This window comes from Neophocaena asiaeorientalis, unplaced genomic scaffold (assembly GCF_003031525.2).
Source record: "Neophocaena asiaeorientalis asiaeorientalis breed wild unplaced genomic scaffold, Neophocaena_asiaeorientalis_V1.1 scaffold187, whole genome shotgun sequence".
Lineage (NCBI taxonomy): Eukaryota > Metazoa > Chordata > Mammalia > Artiodactyla > Phocoenidae > Neophocaena > Neophocaena asiaeorientalis.
Window position 1 is genome coordinate 1202230 of NW_020173109.1, and position 23273 is coordinate 1225502.

Sequence of the window (23273 nt, forward strand, 5' to 3'; positions counted from 1 at the left end):
GATGGACTGGGAGTTTGGGATTAGCAGATGCAAACTATTATATATAGAATGGATAACCAACAAGGTCCTACGGTATAGCATAGGCAACTATGTACAATATCCTGTGATAAACTATAATGGAAAAGAATATAAGAAAGTATATATATATTAAAATATACACTATATATGTATGTATAACTGAATTGATTTGCTGTACAGCAGAAATGAACACAACATTGTAAATCAACTATACTTCAAAAAAATTATAAAAAGAATGTGTATTAATCATATGTCTCTATAACTGGCTGCTCAATGTTCCTGTCACCAAAGAATGTAAGGATTCATGGGAACAAGAACACTGCCTGCCTTGCCACCACTATTTGCCCAAGGCCTAGTATAACACCTTGCTAATAACAGACCCTTGCTAATATTTGCCTAATGTATAAGCAAGTGTCTGAATAAATGAACTACTAGAATTGACCTCCAAAACATTTCTGAAGTGTCTCATGTCAACAGTGGAAGAAGAGTTAAAAGTGATTTTTAACTTAACAATATTCATGTTACAACAGTTCTACAATGCAGAATGTGTCAAACCCAAGAATGAGCCATAATCAGGGGAAATACTAATCAGATAAAGGCCAATGGGGCTCCCAGAGGTGGGGAGATGGCAGGGAGAGCTGTGTCATGAAGGATAAAACTGCTCACCCTATTAATACTTGTGGCCAGATGGTTTTCGTCTGCAGTCCTGCAATTCACAGAGCAGCTTCCCCAATATCACCCTTTTTCATAGAATCCATTTGTATCTCACCACCATCTGTACATCAAGTAAACATGATGACTTGGTGAACCTCATCCTCTGCTTCGATTAAGCTGTCATCAATGCCTCTGTGTTTTAGCTAAGATAATGTTGATGAGAAAATCCCATTCATGAGGGCAAACAAATGATAGCCACAGGGCCATGACTGTCACAACAAGCTGTCTGGCTAGGCGCAGAGTTTGAGTTTCGGGAAGACAGACGTGTGATGAGGCATTCCACTTTATGGAAACTGAGAACTGCCATTGCCGAAGCTTCAAGATATCAAGCAAAGCCTGGGAATGTTTACCAAAGGAGAGGTCTCCCGGGCATGTGTAGCTTTTTCAGGCCTGAGTAATGATGATGACTTACTCTTCCTTCTTCTCCATTTCTCTCAAAAGAGAAACAGAGGGAACTAGATTTGTCTTATGGGAAAATAATTTAATAGTCAAAACTTCTGTCATTTCCTTTGCTTGTTTTCTACTTTAATAATTCTTTCATATAATTCGCTTTGCCTCTATTTGTTACCGAGCACATGTTCCTATGTCCAATGCACAGTGAGACCAAACAAACCAAAATGTCAGAGTTTGGAGCAGAGAAAGTTTTATTGCAAGGCCATGCAAGGAGAATGGGTGGCTCATGCCCCCCCAAAGCCCCAAACTCCTGGAAGGGTTTCAGCAAAGCTGTTTTTACGGCAAGGTGAGGGAGGGTTGTGGCTGGTTGCTGCAAACTTCTTGGGGTTGGAATCCTTTGTTCTTGCAGCTGTTCACCTAGGTCAGGTCAGGATGTTCCTGTAAACCTCCAATAGGACAATTGTTATTCTCCGTTCTGCAACTTTTTATCTCTATATGAATGGAAAAGTGTTATCTGCTTAAAGGTCAGAGCCTTGAGAATGGGCTATCCTGTATATTCCAGGCTATGGGCAACATTCTTAACTTGAAGCAAAAGCAATAGGATACAAAGGTTAAGGTAAGAGAAAGAGATCTAATATCGAGATCTAATATCGAGTTGGATTTGTTCTTCCCTATTACACATTTAATTCAGGAAACTTTTGAAGTATCTACTTTCTGCTGATACTGTACTCAAATCTGAGGATGGAAGTATTGCCCTCCGAAAGCTCATAGGCACTGTTGAAAGGGACAGTATTGAACACTGATGATGCAGTAGGACAGATGTTCAGGGTACAGGGGGAGCACAAGGGAAGAGGCACCAGAAAGGGTGAAAAAGGGAAGGCTTCCTAGGGGCAGGGATAACACAGCTCTGTTTTGAAGAAGGAATAGAATTTGGTCAAACAAAGAAGAAAGAGAAGGATGCTCCAATTAGAGGAGAGAAATAGGGGGAGATCTAGATGTGTAAGACCCCACAGGTGGCTTAGAGTGCCTGGATCACAGAGCGCGAAGGAGCACAGGAAAAAGATGAAGCAGAATTTTGTTCAGGGACACTAGAGTTTGGGCTGTCTCCTAAAGGTGACAGAGAAATATCTGGCTCTGGAGCTGACCTTCATTTTTATCATGCAGACACTGGAGCCGAGCATTCAAGTCCATCCTAGAGACACTATGCCTTCACCACCAACCACGAACATGTCACAGTTTGTATCTGACCCTAGTGTATGGCAAACCCAGCTGTTTCCCTCCCAGATGCTGACCAAGGGTTCTGAGGATCCAGGTTATCTTGACATATGAACCAGGCTTTCACAACTAGGAAAGGTTTAACCTGTGATTTATGGTCTAGGTGCCAGAGAGGGCCCTGCTGCTGACACTTGGCAGTGGAGATTCAGCTAGCCTGTTGCTGAATCAATCAAGGAGTGTTTGGAGAGGGTAGGATGTTGCTGTTTTGATGCCGAGGGGTATACCAAAACACGATGCAGACTCTGACCCCTAGGAACTTGTAATCCCATCGGGGAGATAATACTTACAGAGATGAAGAGTTAATTAATGGTACAAGGCAGTAAATAATACGAGCTAAATGAATAGATCAGACAGTGGATGTTATATGAACTTAAAAGGAGAAACTCTATGTATTGATCTGGTCAAGGAAAGCCTAATTTCTTTATTTCCTGGTTTATTAACTTACTCTCTCAATCATTCAGTAATTTTTGTGCTGTGCTAGGTGACTGTGATAAAAGTTAAAAAAATGTATATATATATGTTTCCTGTCCCTATAGTTAAGGAAAGGAAGCACGAGGACAAAAACTGGGCATTGGATGTGAATTTGGATAGTGGGAGGACAGCATGCAAGTGAAGTAGAGGCTGGGAGAGGAAGCTTCAATTAGCTTAGTGCATTCACTAGGAGCATAATGAATACACTAGTCTAGCTAGAGTAGGGAATTTGTGTAGAAATATTGGGAAATAAAATGGTGAGGACAGATGGAGACTTGATTACAGAGGCATCGATTGTCAAGATAAGCATCTGAGTTTCATCCTCTGGGCTCCATGAGCCACTGGAGGGATTTTTGCTGTAAGGTTGATACCGTAAGTCCCCTACATGTGAACCTTCAAGTTCCAAACTTTCACACATGCTAACGTGGTCTTCAGCAACTTAGTGACCCTCAGCCAGAAGGTGGAGCTAGACCTGCAAGAGGACGACTTCATTAAGCTCCTTGCTGTGCAACACGAGGAGCTGACTAATGAAGACCTGATAGAATTGGAGGCCAGAGAAAGGACGAAGAGGGACAAGAGGAAGAAGAAGTAACTGAAGAATCGAAGAGAGTCACGACGCAGGAAATGGCACGGGGATTTTCTTTATTTTGTTTTTATTAATTTTTATTGGAGTATAGTTGCTTTACAATGTTGTGTTAGTTTCTGCTGTACAGCATAGTGAATCAGTTGGGATTTTCTTTCTTTGAGGTGGCACTGTTAGTTTTTGAGGCACAGGACCTGAATGTAGAACGGTACACAAAGGTTGCAGCAGCCGTTCACAGTGCAATCCAGTGCTACCCTATCATCTATGAAGAGAAAAAAAGAGCTACTACCTAGACATCACTGGATTGTTTTTTTCAAGAGGATAGATAGAATTGAATCCAGCAAGGAAACAGAACTTGTGCCATCAATGTCAGGCGTGAGTGAAATTGAAGCCTGCTCTCCGTCTCCTATTGCTGAGGATCCTTCAGCTCTACCATCTCCCACCTCCTCTCTCTCCTCCAGTCAGTAACTCTTCCTGCCTGTTCACTCAATGCCAGCCCCTGTGTGCCAGCTGTTGTACTATACTGCTGTATTTTTCAAGGTACTGTACTGTAAGATTAACAATGTTTCCTTTATTTTTGTGTTTTTTTCTTATTATGTGTTTGTTCTTATTTGTGTGAAAAGTATTATAAACCTATTACAGTACAGTACTATATAGCCGATTGTGCTAGTTAGGTACCTAGGCTAACCTTGTTGGGCTTATGAACAAATTGGAATTATGGATGTGCTCTCAGAATGGAACTTGTTCGTCTGTAGAGGACTCACAGTAATAACCTTGCTCTCTAGATACTTCAAGGTGTCCTGTACCAGAAAGAGGTCAGAGGCTGGGAAGAGTGAAGCCATCAGAAAATTCCCAGCTCCTGTGATAAGGGATAGAATCAAAGTTGGAGAAGAAATCTGAAGAAATATGTGAATTCAAACCACTGTGTGTAGGGAAGGGTTAATAGAATTTCATAATTGATGGATAAATGGTCTCCAAGAAAAACAGGACTCAGGACCTAAATTGTGGTATAATGGTACTAATAATTGGAATATGCTCTTTTATGATGTGATTGACATTTTAAGACTGCCTTATTCAATTATTTAGATATTCCCCACTTTGTTCTCTCAAAAATTGAAACTACCTTTGAACTATTAAGTAAAGATTGGTATGAAGGGATATGGAGAAACAGCTGAATTGGGTTTTCTGGGGAAGATAAAGCCTAGAAACTTCCAAGTCAAGCCAGGCAGCCGTGTATTTATTTTACAGATGGAGAAGCAGGTTGAGAGAGATTAAGAAATCTGTCTAAATTGCTAGAAATTATAATTGGCAGGGTCTTGAGCAAGGGTTTACAGGCGAGTAAAGGCATCAAGGAGATTTGTAACAGGTCATTTCCGGAGTTGGAAATAGAGGCCTTCGGGGACTCTGCTCTGGCCTGGACTGTAGCTCTGTGTGTCCTGGTGTGGCTGTACGCCTGATGGTTAGAGGTGCTGGGACAGCCACCCGATTTCAATGTTTCTGTCTTCAAACCATGAAAAGAGACACTGAAATAAGATGAAGGCTGAAATGCAAAGATCTGTTAGGAATTGGATTGAGAATGAGAGAAAAATAGAAAGGGAGGGAGACATAAAGCAAGCCCTTGCTTTCTGAGACTCTGCAATCTCAGAATTATTCCCTGAACCCAGCAGTCCTCAACCAAGGGAAATTCTCCACCCCCATCTACCCTGGCCTCCTGTTCCCCCAATCCCATGCAGGGGACTTCTGGCAATGTCTGGTGATGATCTTTTTTTTTTAAGCACAAACCCAACTTTATAATTTTCTAGCATGGCCAAATAATGTGCTAAGCATATCCATATAAATTTATCATTTTATTCTCATAAAACTCTTAAGGTTGGTGGTGGTGGGGAATTTTTCCCTTTATCTTTTACTTGCAGTACAGTTGATTTACAACATTGTGTTAGTTTCAGGTGTACAGCAAAGTTATTCAGATATATAATACATATAGAACTATTCTTTTTCAGATTCTTTTCCATTATAGGTTATTACAAGATAGTGACTATAACTGCCTGTGTTTCACAGTAGGCACTTGTTGGTTGTCTATTTTATATATAGTAGTGTGTATATGTTAATCCCAACCTCCTAGAGGAAAACATGGACAGAATACTCTTTAACCTAAATCACAGCAATATTTTTTTTGACCCATCTCCTAGAGTGATGGAAATAAAAACAAATGGGATGTAATTAAACTTAAAAGTGTCTGCACAGTAAAGGAAACCATAAACAAAATGAAAAGACAACCTACAGAATGGGAGAAAATATTTGCAAACGACGCAACCAAAAAAGGGTTAATTTCCAAAATATACAAACAGCTCATATAACTCCATGTCTGGTGATGTTTTTGGCGCTGGGGATGGGGACATCCAGGGAGTTGGGGATGGGGGCATCCAGGGATTCAGGGATGCTGCTAACCATCCTACACAAGAAGCATAGTACAGAATACCACACCCTCAAGAAAAGATTATCCAGTCCAAAACACCCAGTGCCAGAGTTGAGAAGCTCTACTTTAAGGGAAAATGTTACTCCTATAAAAAAGTTTAGGCCTTCAGCTTATTGCTTAACTGCTTTTAGTGCCAATTTCATCAAATGTGAACTATAAATTATTGGAAAGGTCCCATTATAAAAAGTATTAAAAAAACACATGAGGGGCTCCCCTGGTTGCACAGTGGTTGAGAGTCTGCCTGCCGATGCAGGGGACATGGGTTCATGCCCCGGTCTGGGAGGATCCCACATGCCGCGGAGTGGCTGGGCCTGTGAGCCATGGATGCTGAGCCTGCACGTCCGGAGCCTGTGCTCCGCAACGGGAGAGGCCACAACAGTGAGAGGCCCGTGTACTGCAAAAACAAACAAACAAACAAACAAACAAAAAAACACATGAGATGTTGGTAATGATATTTATCTAGAAAAATAAAATCAAAGTAGTAAAAGCGAGACTTCTAAGGTCAGACCTAAGCGGACATCATTTTAAGAAAAAAAAAAGTTGAATTGTGCCTTAATCCTTCTTAGAAGCTAGAAGTTCCACGAAAGGACAGGACCAAAGTTTGAACTCAGTCTTGTCAAAGGGGAAGTTGCCTTGTGAGAATAGAAACTGGTGCAGCCACTGGAAACACTCTGGCAGTTCCTCAAAAGGTTAACTACGGAGTTACCATATGATTCAGTGATTCCACTCCTAGGTGTACATCTAAGAGAACTGGAAACATAGGCCCACACAGAAATTTGTACAAGAATGTTCATAGCAGCATTATTCATAATACCTGCAAAGTGGAAGCCACCCAGGTGTCCATCAGCTGGCAAAAGGATAAACAAAATGTGGTCTATCCACACAATGGAAAGACATTCAGCCATACAGATAGACTGATACAAGCTGCTACCTATGATGAACCTTGAAAACATTATGTGAAGCAAAAGAAGCCAGTCACAAGAGGGAATATGATGTATGACTTCATCTATATGAAATCTCCTCAGTCGGCAAATCCACAGAGACAGAAAGTGGATGAGTGGCTGGCACAGCTGGAAGTGGGGGCCTGGGGAGATTGGAGACTGATAGCTAAGGTTTCAGCATTTCTCTGGGGGGCTCCAGACATTTTAAAATTAATTGTGATTGCTGCCTAACTCTGTGAATATACAGAAAAACATTGAACTGCATTTTACATAGATGGAGTGTACAGTATGTGAATTTTATCTCAATAAATCTATTTCAAAAATATAAGTAAATAAAAGCAAAGGTGAATTCCACAGCAGAAAATAGAACTCTGCAGAGGTAATTGGCCATCAGAGCAATTCCTGGAGCAGAGCAGGGCTAGCTTTGGAAGTGTGGAGAGCAGAAGCAGATCATCCTGCGTGCCTGAGAGCTCAGCCTAGGTGCCCGACCCTTTGAATCCTGGCTCTGTGGTAGCCATAGGACCCAGGGCAGCCTCGCCAATTTTCTGTTTTAGCATCTACAACGTGAGGACTATAAAGCTTGGCCTCCAGGACTATGGTGAGAACTAGGGATTCTATATTGAAATTATATACTAGGAAAGTATAATTATATACTTTCAATTATATATTGAAAGTGCCTGGCACATTGTAGATATTCAATACTGGCAGAGTGTATTATTAGCTATTTTTACAATTGGGCTGTGTTTCACATTTCAATTTGCAAGTTCAATTGCAAAGATGGAAAGTGTCTTTTTTTTTTTTTTTTTTTCCATGAAGAAAAACTTCTAAGCCTATTTAAACCCTCTCTGTGAGAGACCTTTTATACTAATGCCTTAGGCTGAATTCTGGGACCAGGAAGCAACCACTTTAAGTAATGGGGGCAAGAAGTGGAAAAGAATGAAAACTTTCCCTGTCCTTTATCTCAGCCTCAACAGTTTGTTAGTTTTGAAAAAATGATTATAAACGTCACACACTTTTTTAGAAACTTGGCACATTCTAGTACTCTGTATAAGAGAAAGGAATCTGTGATTCTATCATTCAATATGGTTCCAGTATTGCTGTAGTTATTTTTAACAAAATGTAAACCGTACCACACATACTGTTTTTCATTTTTTTTTTTTTTTTTTTTTTTTTTTTTTTTTTGCGGTACGCCGGCCTCTCACTGTTGTGGCCTCTCCCGCTGCGGAGCACAGGCTCCGGACGCGCAGGCCCAGCGGCCATGGCTCACGGGCCCAGCCGCTCCACGGCATGTGGGATCCTCCCGGATCGGGGCACGAACCCACGTCCCCTGCATCGGCAGGCGAACTCTCAACCACTGCGCCACCAGGGAAGCCCTGTTTTTCATTTTTTTAGGATATCCATATCATTCCTGGAATTATGATTTTTAATGACTATATTATATTCCACGTTATTATTATTACTACTAATGGTAGAGAAAATTTCATTTACAATAGCGACAAAGAGGGTGAAATACTTGGAATACATTTGACAGGAAACGTGCAAAACGATACAAGAAAAATGTTAAAACACCCCTGAAAGGCACTGAATAAGACTTGGACAAATGTAAAAAGATATCCCATTCTTGGATGGGATAACTCAACATTATAAAGATATCATTTCTCCCTAAGTTAAATTACAAATGTAATACAATCTCTATAGAAACATCACAGTCTATTTCATGGCATTAGATGCATTATACTAAAATTCATACAGAAAAACAAAGGTTCGGGATTATGTTCCATGTTATTGAATACACTGTATCTGATTTATCTAACCTATCCTCATTGGAAATATTAGTAGTTGTGAATTTTTGCTATTAAAAATGATGTCATGAACTCTCTTCACCGTAAACCTTGTTTGCAGCTCTGTTACTATTTTAGGATTACTTCTTCAGAATAAAATTCGTAGAGATGAGGTATGATATTTTTAGGGTTTTTGATACTTGTTGGTATATTGCCTTCTAGAAAGAATTACCAATTTTGAAATTGCCTGTTTCCCTCTATATCCACTAACAGAGACTATAATTGGTTTTTACTCTTTACCAGTCTGGGAGATGACAAATATTATTTAATATCGCATCAAAGTTCAGAAATTTTATGTTTGTCGTCATCCAATAATCTTTCCAGAACCAAAGTCCCACATTTTCAGCCTCAGCTTTTCAATCGTATGAGTGCTTAGCACCCCAAAGTGGTCCTCAGTACTGTATTTTTTCACCCCGAGAGGTTTTTTTCCCCAAGAAGGTGTTCCTGGCCTCAAAGGTAACGCCTTCCTGTTCTTTTCATTGAGAACTTCTAGTTTTTCAGAGCTCCTTAATCTCAGGTTTTTGAAGGAAAGCAACCTGATGGAATTGATTTTCCCTAATTTGTGAATAATTAATAGCACTTAAACCTGTACCTTTTAAAGAGCATTCTTAAAATATAAATCTGGGGCTTCCCTGGTGGCACAGTGGTTGAGAGTCCGCCTGCCGATGCAGGGGATGCGGGTTTGTGCCCCGGTCCGGGAAGATCCCACATGCCGCGGAGCGGCTGGGCCAGTGAGCCATGGCCGCTGAGCCTGCACGTCCGGAGCCTGTGCTCCGCAACGGGAGAGGCCACAGCTGGGAGAGGCCCGTGTACCGCAAAAAAAAAAAAAAAAAAAATTCTGGAAGAAGCTCCAGGGATGTGATCTTGGATCCATTAACAGAATGAAGGGAAAAAGAGAGCCCAGGTAGAAGCAGATTTTTAGAGAGGGATCTGCCAGTTCGCTTGCCTTGGAATCTATGCCCAGGTCAGCTCCTCTGAGCCAGTCTTATTTTTCTTAGCTTCTTTCCTTCCTCTTCTGAAACCTCTCACGGATTAGTTCCCAACCTGGGCTGTGCAACTGAAGTTCTGGGGGTCTTTGAAACTTCCAAGGTCTGTGGCCACCCCCAGAGGTCTGTCTTAATTAAGCTGGTGTAGGGCCCAGGGGCCCGTCTTTTCAAAATCTGCTCAGGTAACCCCTTTGTGTGGTCAGCAGCAAGAACTACTGTTCGAATAATTCTAAAAGCTAAGATTTCACACAGGCTCTCCCTGCAGGGACTAGGGACCATGTAGGAAAAGATCAAAAGAGATTGAATTAAAAGGAAAAGCAGACCAGAAAGAAAAAACAAAAAGAAAAAGAAAACAAACAACTGACCAAGCAAACCCTTATTAAGTGATGCTTTTAAAGACAGAAATGTGGATAGTGGCCTGGGGAGGGGATGGGACCCCAAGTCAGAACATATAAGCTTGAGCCCCAGCCCTGATCCCCTCATACTGAGTAGACCTCTTCCTCGGGCCAGTGTCCTCTGTACAGTGACTCAGTGATGTGTCTCTAGCTAGATGGCACATTCCCCCCTGGCTTCCGTCTGTACTTTCTTCCCTACTGTATTCCTGATGCCTAGCTGGGCCCTTAGGGGCTATTTTCACCCTATGTGTTGAACTAGTTACTGACTTCCTTCCAGCCCAGTCTAGAGTTTACCTGAAAATGCAGTCTCATCTGTTATGCAGAAGTATTTAAATCAGTACGCAAATGACAGTAAAAGGAGTAAAGACCTCAGTTGGCCATGCCCCCCAAATGCCCCTGACAGAAGTCAAATGTTCAGCACCAAGAAACACCTGACAGACCCTCTGCCTCATTAGCAGAATCCCTGTTGCTGGGACCCAGACCCTGGCCTTTGGGGGAAAGTAGGGCCTCCAGGCTGAGTAGCCTCTGGATTCTCCTCTCCACCCCAAGCAGATGTTCAGGGCCACAGCAAACACTGGCTGAGTGGGAGCTAGCAGGAAACGCAGGAAGACCTGCATCTGGGCCATTCTGAACAGATGGAGCACGGCTGCCCCGGTGCAATGAAGCTGGGCCCCCAGCCTGGTGCTGTGCTTTCCCGGGGGCAGCTTCTCCTGCCATCAGATGGCTCAGGGGCACGAGCTCTTCAGTAGCTGTTCTAAGGAGCCCTGCAGACCTCTGGTCTGATTGTCAGTGCTTTCTTCCCAGCTGGTTTCTCAGGGACTGCCCCCCTACAGGCGCTACCAAGACTGAACTCCTTGAGCTCTGGAAATAGCTCTTCATCCACCCCTTCCTCTCCATTTTCACTGCTAATACTTTGGCTGAGACCCTGGTCATTCTGTTTCCAGCCTCACCTCCTCCCAGCCCCGACTTTTGGCCACCAGGGTCTCTGAATGTGCAGCTCCAGGCAAATCATCACCACGCCAATGGTCCCCTCTTGGACTCCCAGTGATTTCATCACTTCTAGACCAGTGATTTCATTCCTGGCTACACATCAGAATCATCAAGGGGGCTTTTTTAAAATGCAGATGTCTGGGACTCCATCGCCAGAGATTCTGAGACAATTGGCTTGGGTAAAGTGCCCTCCAGAATCCTTTGTCCGAGGACATTGTTGAAATGCCTTCATTAGCCTGGCACACGAGGCCCCTGACCAGACTCTTCCCACCTGCTTTCCTGTTGCCCTGTCCTGTTTCTCATTCCAGACCTTTGCTTCTCTGTATAGGCTCTCTGTCCCCCAGAACTCTTTAAAAGTGAGAAACTCTTGCGCCGTTTTCAAAAACCGCCTCCTCTATGAAGTATTTTCAGGATCCTTATGTGGAGTTAGGTCTTTCTTCTCTACCCCCATGTTACTGGTTCATCCCGAATTGCAAGCAGGGCTGTTGTTCGCTTGCTTCTCTAAGCCACCAGCCTGAAATTCTCAAAGGACAGTATTTTAAGCCTCTTTGCCTAAGTCTCTTCCATCTAACTGTGGGTTACCCCAGGATAGAGACCAGATGATATGACTATCCTTTCTCCCAAATGCAGGGGAGCATTTTTGTGGTTGCTGTTCTGTCCTTCTGCTTTAGTGAGCATGATTTCTACTTGCAATGTGATATGACCTGTCCTACAGGCCCTACTATATTAATGGGTATAATTCTCACAAGAGCCTGTGAGTACAGTCATTCTCCCCATTTTGCAGGGGAGGAAACTGAGGCAATGAGAAAAGGAGGGTAACTCGGCCCATAGCAGGGCACATGTCTATTGAGTGAAGACATGGGGGGGCTCTGTGATCTGGTTACAAACAAATCTTTGTGACTGGACTGGGTAATACGACTATGTTTCCTTCAGCAGGCACTTTGCACAGACAGAGCCTTAAAAGATGATAAACTTTTTGTAGGAAAGAGTGAAAACACTGGTGCGTAATTCCCAGCACACTTTCCTCAACAAGGTAGGTCGGCAGTGCAGTCCAAGTCAAAGGCATCTGGGGCAAAAGAACGAGAGAGAAATTGCCTTTCAATAAACACCCACTATGCCCACAACGTGGGGACTTTCCTGCCTGATCTCAATGGATCCCTTACCAATAATACAGAGTAAGAATTATGGTATTTACAGAAGATAAAACCAGAGCTCCGTGAAGGTAGGTGACTCAGTGTCACATAATTAGTTAAGGAACAAGTTTGGAACTAAACTAGTCTGTTACCTCCTTTCAGCGGGAGACTCCTCTGCCTGGTATGTCATTGGAATCTAGCTTTCCTCATCTACTTTTGCCTCTAAAACAGTTTATTTTCTTCACTAAAAAAGAAATATGTCACGTGTAGAAAAATGCGAGAAAACTAAAATTGCCTTTAACCCCACCACTCAGAGATTAAAAATCACCGGGAACATTTTGAATTTTTCTTTTTTTCTTTCTTTTCCACTTTTTATTCTGCATTTTGTATCAATAAGTCAATAAATGTTTTCTATACCTTTGTAGTATACAAACACATTTGTGTTTTGCCCTTTTGTTTTCAAACCAAACATGTCAGAAGTGGTTCAGCCCCTTTTAAAAAAGGAAAATAATAGAATGAAGTGGTAAAAAGAAAAAGAAAGATGCCTGGGAAGCAGCTGAGGATTTGTTTTACGCCAAATGAAGAGAGGGGCCACTCTGAGAATGTACAAGGACCACCGCAGGCAAGGAAACGAGCCCTGCTCTCTCCACACCTGCCCAAATCATTCATCCCTACGCTTACCCTTCCTGTTTCTTTTGCAGGCAGTGACTTGAATGATGGTTTGTGGCATTCAGTGAGCATCAACGCCAGAAGGAACCGCATCACTCTCACTCTGGATAATGATGCAGCATCCCCGGCTCAGGACACCACCCGGATGCAGATTTATTCTGGAAATCGCTATTACTTTGGAGGTAAATTCCCCAGCTTTTGAGGTTGAAAATAAAGGAGGGAGGATGCAGTGGACAGTTATTTCACTATGACAATTCTTTCTGTGTCAAACTGACCATTCTCCCAGCACACACGCACGTACACCTGCCCTCAAGCCCAAAGAAATGAGAAGCAAACTTTCCCACAGCTGTACAAATATAAATTATCTAGGTCGGTGCTGAGGAAAAAAAAAAAAAACCTAGCTGTAAGAGCTGGTGTTACATAACACATCCAAAGGAGATTTTTGTTGCCATGCCAGACTCTGTGATCATATTCCAAAAGAGAAACTCAGCTGAAAACTTGGAGAAAGTGTACCGATAGTCAGCAGTACCTGCAAGAGAAAAAAAAAATCCAGGTAGGAAGGTACGACCAGCATCCTCAGCTTTCTCAGTCATTTCTCTCCTGATTTGCTTTCTTAACCCCCTATCCATCTGCTCCCCACATCCCTGGAGGCCATGCCCATGGAGGGGGGCAGCTAAAAATGGGGAAGACCTAGAAGCCCATGAACTTGGAGCTTCACAAAGAGCAGCCAGTATAGACGCTGCCCCTGCCAATGCTAGGAAACTTTGCAAAGATGAAAACACAAGGGCAAACTGGTAAGGAGGAAAAATATATAATTAGGCATTTGCTTCATTTTTATAGATGTATGTATACTTTTATTTAGTTTTTTAAAGGATTTTTTCATTAAAAATATTCGTATCTAATTACTTAGCCAGTTGTTGGTATTATAGAAACAATCTGTAAAGAGTAATGAATTCCAGTAGCTGTGTGACCTCGAGTAACATACTCATGGTCCCTGAACTTCCTTATCAAGGACGTTGGGAAACAAAGCAGAATTTCTGGGAGAATTCAGTGAGATCAAGGTTAAATGTACAACATCATGCTTTCTACGTTAGAACGGACAGACTGGCGTCAGCTTTTGTAAATATGGGTCTCAGCTGGGCCTGGTCTAAAAAGAAGCATCCTGTAAAGTTATGAAGTGCAGTCTCTAAAAGAGAACTTGCAAATCACTTCTCTCATACCAATGACATGAGGTTAAGCTTTGAAATACGAAAGGGACTTTGCACAGATTCAGTGTACACATCCGGGTGCCCTGAGAGGGAAACAGTGTGGAGTGATTCCTTTGTGGTTTGATTTCAGGGCCAGAGCCTCTGTCCTTCATTCCAAATCTCCACATGTGCCTAGATAACAAATTCCTTTAAAAAGGGAACACTTTGATTCTCTGTAAATATTTTATGTCTTACATCATTTAATTCATGTAGAATCCTTATGAGGTAGGTAATATTAACCCCAGTTTACAGATAATGAGACCTGTGTTTGCAGAGATGAAATAATTTGTGTGAGTAGTAGAAGCAGGATTCAACCCCAAATCTGTGTTCTCCATGAGCCACTAGTGACAGCAAAGGAATGTAAAGACTGCAGAAGAAAGGTCTGGTGGCCCCCAAAGATACGTTTCACAGACTGTATAATTTTGCATCATATGCAGTGTTTCATAGACAGCAGAGAAAAGCAACCTTATATTTATTTCTGGGGAAAATGACGTTGAATTAATTATGTGACTTAAGCATCTGAAATGCCTCAAAGGCAAAATGACTCCCCTCCACCAGTTGAAGTGTCTTTAGACGTGGGTCTTAACGGGGCTTCAGGCTGAGGAGGGAATATTTTTCTGGGATCTGAACAGTATTTAAGGGAATGCCCCACACGTAGACTGTAAACTTAAGGAAAGTGAAAAATGAGTTTGAGTGATAATAGTCAACTTACATAAATTCTCTCTATGGCTTCAATTAGAAGTTGTAGCATCTCTCTTCATTTTATAGTGTGCCTGTGAGCCGTTAACCAACTGCTGGGCTTCAGCCCAGTAGTGACTATCTATTAGAGATGGTTGAAATAATTCCCAATTATTTATGGGTTATTGCCATGTTTTCAAGCATGCATCCCCATATGCTCTGAACCTATTAAAACCATCGGGATGGAGTTTATAAAGAGCACAAGCAACCATGCACGTACATGGCTCTATACCTGTCCTAATGCGTAGTTATTCCCTGGTTGCAAGCTATGCTCAATCAGTGTAGTGCCTGTTTTTTTTTTTGTTTTTTTTTTTTAAAGAACACCCTTTAAAAAGGTATGGTATTAACCTTTCAGGTATGTGATTACAGCCCTATAACTATGTGCATTTAAACACTTCGTTCCTTTAGCATCTGGATTTGCTTTGCATATCACTTCAAAATTCCAGCTACTTTCCTGTGTGTACATTTCTCAGGAACCAAGCCTGATAATGCTGACAATTAACCAGACAATTACTCTGCTACCATTGTTACCCAAAGCGTAATTTTCTTTGAATGTGTAATTCGGAATTGAAGTGTGCATTTAAAAGAGCGTTTCAAGACAGAAATTCCCCAGTAGTTATGATATGTTGCTTTCTTGGGCTGAGTAAAGTGTACCACACAAAAGAAGGGCAAATAGCTTACGAACAGGGTGAAAAGAAATAAGAATGAGATACATATTTTAATTCCCTGGGTTTATTTCTTTAGGTATAATAACTATATTTATTTTATATCATGGTTTTGATAATTCCACTATCTGAAGTCTCTCTGGGTTTGATTCTCCTAATAAAGTTGCTGCTGACTTCTAATCTCCTAATGAAGTTTAAAAAAAAAAAAAAAGAACAAGATGAATGCGATAGGATTGGTATCCCCTTTAACACATTTTGTTTTCTATTCTATACAGTGATTGAGTATGCCCCATTTTGTACCAGTTTTGTCCCCTCTCTGAGAATGCTAGGATTTACAACAAAAATGTGTGCACTGCTGTGAATGAAAAAACACCGAAATAATTAGACCTTAAGGTCTTCTATCAATAGGTCGCCAAAGCAATAACTGATCATTTCAGTATTCTTCTTTATTTTTTTTTCTCTGTCCCACAGGGTGCCCTGACAATCTCACCGATTCCCAGTGCTTACATCCCATTAATGCTTTCCAAGGCTGCATGAGGCTCATCTTTATTGATAACCAGCCCAAGGACCTCATTTCAGTTCAGCAAGGTTCCCTGGGGAATTTTAGTGATTTACACATTGATCTGTGTAGCATCAAAGACAGGTAATTATGGTCTCTTCTCCTCTGTTCTCCCACCCACCTTCCCATTTTCACTCTTCTAAATATGAGCTTCTTTCACCAAAATTCGAATCCCCTGACATCAGCCACATTAGACATAATTGAGTCGCCTAATGGAAAATATTTCTGAAAGGATTTCTGGCCCAGAGAAAAATGGTTTAAATGAGTTGAGTCTCTCTTCATGTCGACTTGCAGTAAATGGGATATGCAAATTAAATCAAAATACAAATTTGTGAAAGGATTAAAATTTTATGTGTAAACAACATTTGATTACTTTGAAGTTAAGAGTGAAGCAAAAAGGAGGGAGGAATTGCTTCTCTCCTAAACCATTTCATTCTTCACTGTAGTGAGTGTCCTTTCTAAAACCGACAGATGAAAATCAAACCCTCTTGGATTCCTATAACAGAGTCCAGTTTTACAGTCACTCCCTGGGGGCCTGATCTTTGCTGTCACCACCCCTAACCCTCTGTTTCTTTGGCCCAGAGGAGACCGGACCCTGGACAGAGAATCAACACCTTTATTCCCCAACCTACACATCTAGCAAAACCTCCCTTTCCCTCTTCATTTCTCCTGGGCTCTGGCTCCCCTTCTATTTGAAGTTTCTAGATTCAAAGACGCGCTAGAGAAAATAAAAGAGGAGGAGGTTCTGAATTTTCAGCAAGGTTAATCACGTGATCCATGTTTCTTCTCTAGCACTTAACCTCCGTCTTTCTTCCAATTCTAATCACCCCAGTCAAAATACCATTTACCGAATAGGTGAATACATGTTATGTGCTTGCCTGTGTGTTGGTGATACAGAGTCCCTGTTTGTGTTTTATCAGGGACTTAAATATACATTTCTATAAAATGCTATCAATGACCAGGAAGTGCACCCTTATTTGTGGGACATATGACAGTGGCAGCTGAGGTCAGGAAGGTTTTCAGGAAGTGGTGTTGAGCTGAGTTTTAAAGGACGGGCAGGCTTGGCTGAGGAGTGGGGGTGATGGTATTGTAGGCATATTGGCAGGATATGGCATGTGAAATACCATAGAAACGGGGGGAGGGTCATGGCTTGCAAGTGTTTTGTCCACTCAAGACACTTAGTTTTCATTTAAATATCTCTAATATTGGGGCGCATTTTGCATTGATTATTTATAGTAGTTGAATTGGCAATATTTACTTTTCTTCAGAGCATATAAAATAATGGCATGTCTTACAATGAATGGTGTTTTAGATTCCACAAAATATAGCTCAGTGGGGATGGTAAGTCTTGGTAGTAGAGCACATGATGTGAATACAGCCAATAAGGAAGAACTTTGCATGCCTAAAGCACTTAGCCTCATGCTCTAGGAGGACTCAGGGAAGGTAGTCGATTTGCTTCGTAAAAGGAGTACTCAGGAAAAGGGAGAAGAATGGATTGGAAAAGAACCAGCCCAGAGGTAGTGAGGTGACAGGGCCAGTGCAGGGGAGCGATGATGAGAAGTAGCAGGTGCCTGTACTGAGCATCACACAGAAATCAGCTCTGCAGACCATAATCTCCTCTCATGCTTGGAATGACTGATATAATTTTGTGGAACTTTATGTGCATGTTTCTCTATTAATACCACTCCACATGGGATCGTCAACAAATCACACAGACTTGCTGGCTCTCCTGCTTCATTTTTTTTCTATTTGGCCAGCTGGAAAAGTGGGTAATAAAATGTATGCTTCATTAGACTGTGCTAGTTTAGAGACCTCAGAGTAAAAGACACTGTGTGGAATGGTTGCTACCCTATAGTCTTTATTAATGATGAGGAGGGAGCATCTGACTTCATCAGCCAGACAGCCTTTTGCAAAGTGTAGATCAGTAGAGGGAACATTTATCAATAGGGATCTCTCATGATAAGTTAATTTCTAATCAAGGGAGCTCTCATTATTTTCCATTACATGGACGCCATTGCCATCTATGCTGCATCATTACTTTTGTGTAATTGTAGTCTGTATAATTGTATTACATACAATTGTGTTTTGGTTAATTGTATAATAAGGGATTGTGTTTAGTTTAGTGGGTAAATGGGACATTTTTCTTGATTTACCAGACAGTGCCTTTAACAGAAGGGAAACTGGTAAAAGGCTTTGCTTAACTAATTATTTCTTGAACTTCTATTTAACATTTGGTGGAGAGTGGGAATTGGGGTTAGAAAAGCAGGTGGTTTCTGAGTTTTGCATTTTATTTTTAATGTGTTAATCAACACGAACCTGATTTAAGGACAAGTGTGAAGTTTTGCCTTCAAGGCGCTTGCCACTTGCGGGGGCGGGGGTGGCAGGGGGGGGGCAAGGTTTGGCGGGAGACAAGGGGGTAGAGAACAGTCTGGCTGTGGTTTATTTTCGGTTTCTGCATTTTTTTTAGAAAAATTTAGTAAGGTTTAATGAAATTCAACGAATATTTTAAAACATTAAACACTAGTTTTATTTAAATCGTTTTGATTAAAAATTTTGGTTTTCATTAACTATGATTCCTATTTTATATTTTATTTGTAATAGCAAGCTTTCAATGCTTAGAAGAAAATAATTTTGTGAAAACATACAAAAAGAATTTTGATTTTTAAATCTCTTTATTATGCGTTTTTGATGAAAATATATTCAAATGTCATACTGTGAGTATAGTTGCATTTTATTTTATTTAAAAAAATTTATATTTTATATTGGAGTATAGTTGATTTTCCATGTTGTGTTAGTTTCAGGTGTACAGCAAAGTGATTCAGTTATATATATACATGTATCTATTATTTTTCAGAATTTTTTCCCATTTAGGTTATTACAGAATATTGAGTAGAGTTCCCCGTACTATACAGTAGGTCCTTGTTGGTTATCTATTCTATATATAGTAGTGTGTGTTTGTTAATCCCAAACTCCTAATTTATCCCTCCCGCCTACCTTCCCCCTTTGGTAACCATAAATTTGTTTTCTCTGTCTGTGAGTCTGTTTCTGTTTGGTAAATAAGTTCATTTGTATCCTTATTTTAGATTTCATGTAAAAGCGATATCATATATTTGTCTTTCTCTGTCTGACTTACTTCACCATCCCTGTTGCTGCAAATGGCACTATTTCATTCTTTTTTTATGGCTGAGGTCTTGAGTAAAGCTGGGAGAGTTCCTTCTCAGGGACTGAAGGATTTAAACCAACAATTTGCATCTCAGTAATGGGCACTTTTCTGAAGCTTCTGGCCTCAGGGAAGAAAGGAGGTGGAGGAACTGGGCTGGCCTACTTCTCTGGCAGAAGGGAAAGCACTGGCTTTAGGAGGCTCCATTGGAGGACTGTCCAGTGCCTGACAGTCCAAGGTCAGGTTGGGAGAACCCTCATAGGAGTTACCATTGGGACCCGACAGACCCCAAGCCCCTTCAGTAGTCTTTAAACCTCTAGAATATGATGTGCAGCCACCATCCCTCCTCTGCAGGCTGAATCTCCAGTCTCATGTTCTCCTCATCCAAAAACACGGTTCTTCATGAGCTATACTTATCTCTTGCACCCCGTGGGCTTAAAGTAGTCCAGGCTTGATATTCTCAACCATCATCGAACAAAGTATGCTTAGAGCAAAATCACGCCCTGGTTTATTTGACCTCATAAACAGGCATTTAGTGAATGAACGAGGCAGTCTTATTGTATATTCTTGAGTAAAATAAAATGTGGTAAGAGTTGTAGAAGATACGAGAGTATGAAATCATTTATATCCCCATTTTTTCAAGGGGGTAAACTAAGACCTGGAGATAATGTTCACTTTTCCATGGTCACAGGACTGAAGTTGCAATCCAGAGTTAGACACTGCCAGTGTTCTCTCCCTTGTAGTATCTACTCAGAAGGATCTGACCTGGAAATGGCAGTCATTTTGTATCTGTGGATCTGAATATGTAACCTCATCTTCCGCCCACAACCATATAAAAATTGTTCAGGGATATGCCATCTATTAAATTCCTTGTCAACCTTAGGTGCCTGATGAGATTCCATTTAAAAGAGAGGCATTCAAAATGGTATGTGATATCAGGCAAGGTCTTTATTTTCTTTTTTCTTTTTTGAACATATAGTCTTTTTTTATATTATATATGTTTCAAGGGTACAATATAGTGATTCACAATTTTAAAGGTTATAATCCATATATAGTTATTATGAAATATTTGCTATATTCCCCATGTTTTACACTGTATCCTTATAGCTTATATTTTTAAAATTTTAATTTATATTGGAGTATAGTTGATTAACAATGTTGTGTTAGTTTCAGGTGTACAGCAAAGTGAATCAGTTATACATATACATATATCTATCCTTTTTCAAACTCTTTTCTCATTTAGGTTATTACAGAATATTAGGGAACTCTACTCAGGCAAAGTCTGAGTGATATAAGGATGTCCCACTCTTGGTGGTCCAGGTCAAGAAGTGCTTTTGTTGAAAGATCCAAGCAGTTAATTCCAGGAGCCATATCCCGTCCTTCAGGGTTCAAAGCCCAGGGCAGAAGAAACAAATCACCAAATGCTGTCTAAGACTTCATTCCGATAGGAGACAAGATCCAAGGTGTGAAGCCAAACCGGGAGGGGCAAACAGGGATGCTGATGAGTCAGTGAGGGGAAGTGGGCGTCGCACCTGGAGAAAGTCATCAATCCCAGCGCAGGTGGCAGAGGATTTGAGAGGTGTTGGAGCATGTTTAATTCCCAGTATGCTTCTTGTCAGCTTGAAATAGGACACATAGGATTTAACCTTTTTATCTCTTTCCTCTTTTGCAAAACCAGGATAATAAAACCTACCTTCGCATTGAGAGTTAAATGAGAGAGTGTAAGAAGTCAGGCGCTCAGTTGTATGTCCAGTAAAGAGTAGATACTCAGTGAGTTCGCCATGTGAATTCCTATAGCCAAAGGTTTGCTGAATCTCCAGTTTCCATGAGGAAAGGAGAAGCTCAGGTCTCCCTCTGATGTTTCGCCAGCCCCCACTGTAGCCAGGGATCCCCAGTAGTTTCTGGTGTGGCGGTCTATCTAGACCTCATATGTGCCCTCAGATCAGTTGCTCAGTGACTTCCCTTGAGTTCCCTTTGAGCTGACTCTCTGAGGCACCAACCACCACCTATTAGGAAGATGTGCATCAATTTCAGTGCCAAGGTTGTGGTCTCTGGATTCTCCTAAACTATTGGTTCTCTGGGCCTGGAGAGGGTAAGGAAAGCACGTGATGTGCCCAGGGCACACAATCTAAGGTGGTCCTCATTTCCAGGTTTATGCCTGTGTACACCCTGAATTTACATGAACCTGGGAATGAATTCTTCCTTAAATTTTGCAGGCAAATTCCAGCCTTTTTGCATCAGAATCACCAGGAGGGCCTGTTACAATCCAAATTGCTGGGCTCCACCCCTAGAATTTCTGAATTTTACTGTGGTGGGCCAGAGGATTTGCTTTTCTAACCAATTCCAGGGTGCTGCTGGGACAGACCTTGAGAACCACTGCCCTAAAGCTTCTAATCCTGTAGGCAGTGGGATTGCATGGATTCTGTATAATAGGGGACCAGGTGTGGGGGAGAGGAATGATGGGTCCTGCTGCTACTAGGCCCCCAAGCAGCTGCCCTCCTGGTAAGAGTCTCACAGTGTCTCTAGAGAGTTCCAGCATCTCTGTCTCAGTGTCCCTCTCCAAGGGTGTTGAAATCAGTCCAAGGGACACTGCTGGGGGCAACTGAATTCCATCTCCCTCCCTGGCCTTTGCCACTCAGCTCTTCCCCTGCTTCCCACTACGAACAGTATAAATGAAAACAGTCAGATCCTCAGAGGTGTCTGAGTGAAGGGCTATTTGGGGTGGAAGGGAGGGTGGGTCTCAGAATCACTGCTGCTGCCAACAAATGTTACTTGTTTTGTTGTTATTTTGAAGGCAGTTATTTTACTTGTTGGTCCCTCTGAAAGTCAGAGCTTGGTTTTACCTTCTAGACTAAGCTCACACCTTGTGGGAGGGGTGTGGTATCATTATAATAAGAGTGACTCCACCCACCAAAAAATATTCCTGCAAACCTTCCTAAAGATGAACAGAGACTGCACCTTGTCTTCTTCTGGTATGTGGCAAAGGTTTCCCTGGTCACAGTCCCGTTTCCTATGTTCCTTCCTCATAGAGTGAAGATATTGGGGAAGGTCCCTGGAGATCACGCAGCTCTGGTTTTTCATAGAAGGAAATAACAGTTTTGTGGATTGTGGCAAAGACAGGTACCAAAGCGGGGGCTCTGCTCCTGGGGTCTTTGCTGTTGCTTTCTGTAGAGACAGTGTTGCTCTTAACACTTTCTAAAATTAGGTCCTTTTTGGTTATCCATTTTAAATATAGCTGTGTGTACACGTCAATACTGAACTCCCAGTCTATCCCTTCCCACCTGGTAACGGTAAATTCATTCTCTAAGTTTGTGAGTCTGTTTCTGTTTTGTAGATAAGTTCATTTGTATCAACTCTGCCCAATATTATGTAACAACCTAAATGGGAAGAGAATCTGAAAAAGAATAGATACATGTATATGTGTAACTGAATGCCTTTGCTGTACACCTGAAACTAACACAACATTGTTAATCAGCTATACTCCAATATAAAACAAAAAGTTAAAAACATAATAAAATTAAACAATCTACTTGTTCCAATGAGTGAATCCCATGTGGAAAACTGCTTTAAGTTTCCTGCAGCCAAATAATTTAGGAAATGTAGCTTCTCACTCCATAATGATTTCCCTTTCTCCCAACACACAGTCTTTTAAGAAAAGCATCGGCTAAACTCTTTGGTCAGGATTCTTACCTTCTTGGTTCAGAGCTGGGAGTGCTGTAAACACGGAATGTGGGGAAGTGTTCAGTGGGATGACCTCTAAGAAACAGACTTCCACTAAAAACCCACGCTGTGTCTGAGAGTTTGTTCAAAACAGTGAGCTAGGGCTTCCCTGGTGGCGCAGTGGTTGAGAGTCCACCTGCCGATGCAGGGGACGCGGGTTCCTGTCCCGGTCCGGGAAGATCCCACACGCCGCAGAGCGGCGGGGCTCGTGAGCCATGGCCGCTGAGCCTGCGCGTCTGGAGCCTGTGCTCCGCAACGGGAGAGGCCACAGCAGTGAGAGGCCCGCGTACCGCAAAAAA

At 41.7% G+C, this 23273-nt stretch overlaps 1 protein-coding gene across 1 annotated transcript in view; it reads left to right on the top strand.

The window, feature by feature from the left end:
- The window catches only part of CNTNAP5 (contactin associated protein family member 5), an 852083-nt gene that overhangs the window by 486011 nt on the left and 342799 nt on the right, over window positions 1-23273 (top strand). Inside the window, exons 9-10 of the mRNA XM_024743412.1 lie at window positions 12918-13067; window positions 16007-16178. Of these exons, the coding sequence (XP_024599180.1) occupies window positions 12918-13067; window positions 16007-16178 (322 nt within the window). The remainder of the gene's footprint in view (window positions 1-12917; window positions 13068-16006; window positions 16179-23273) is intronic.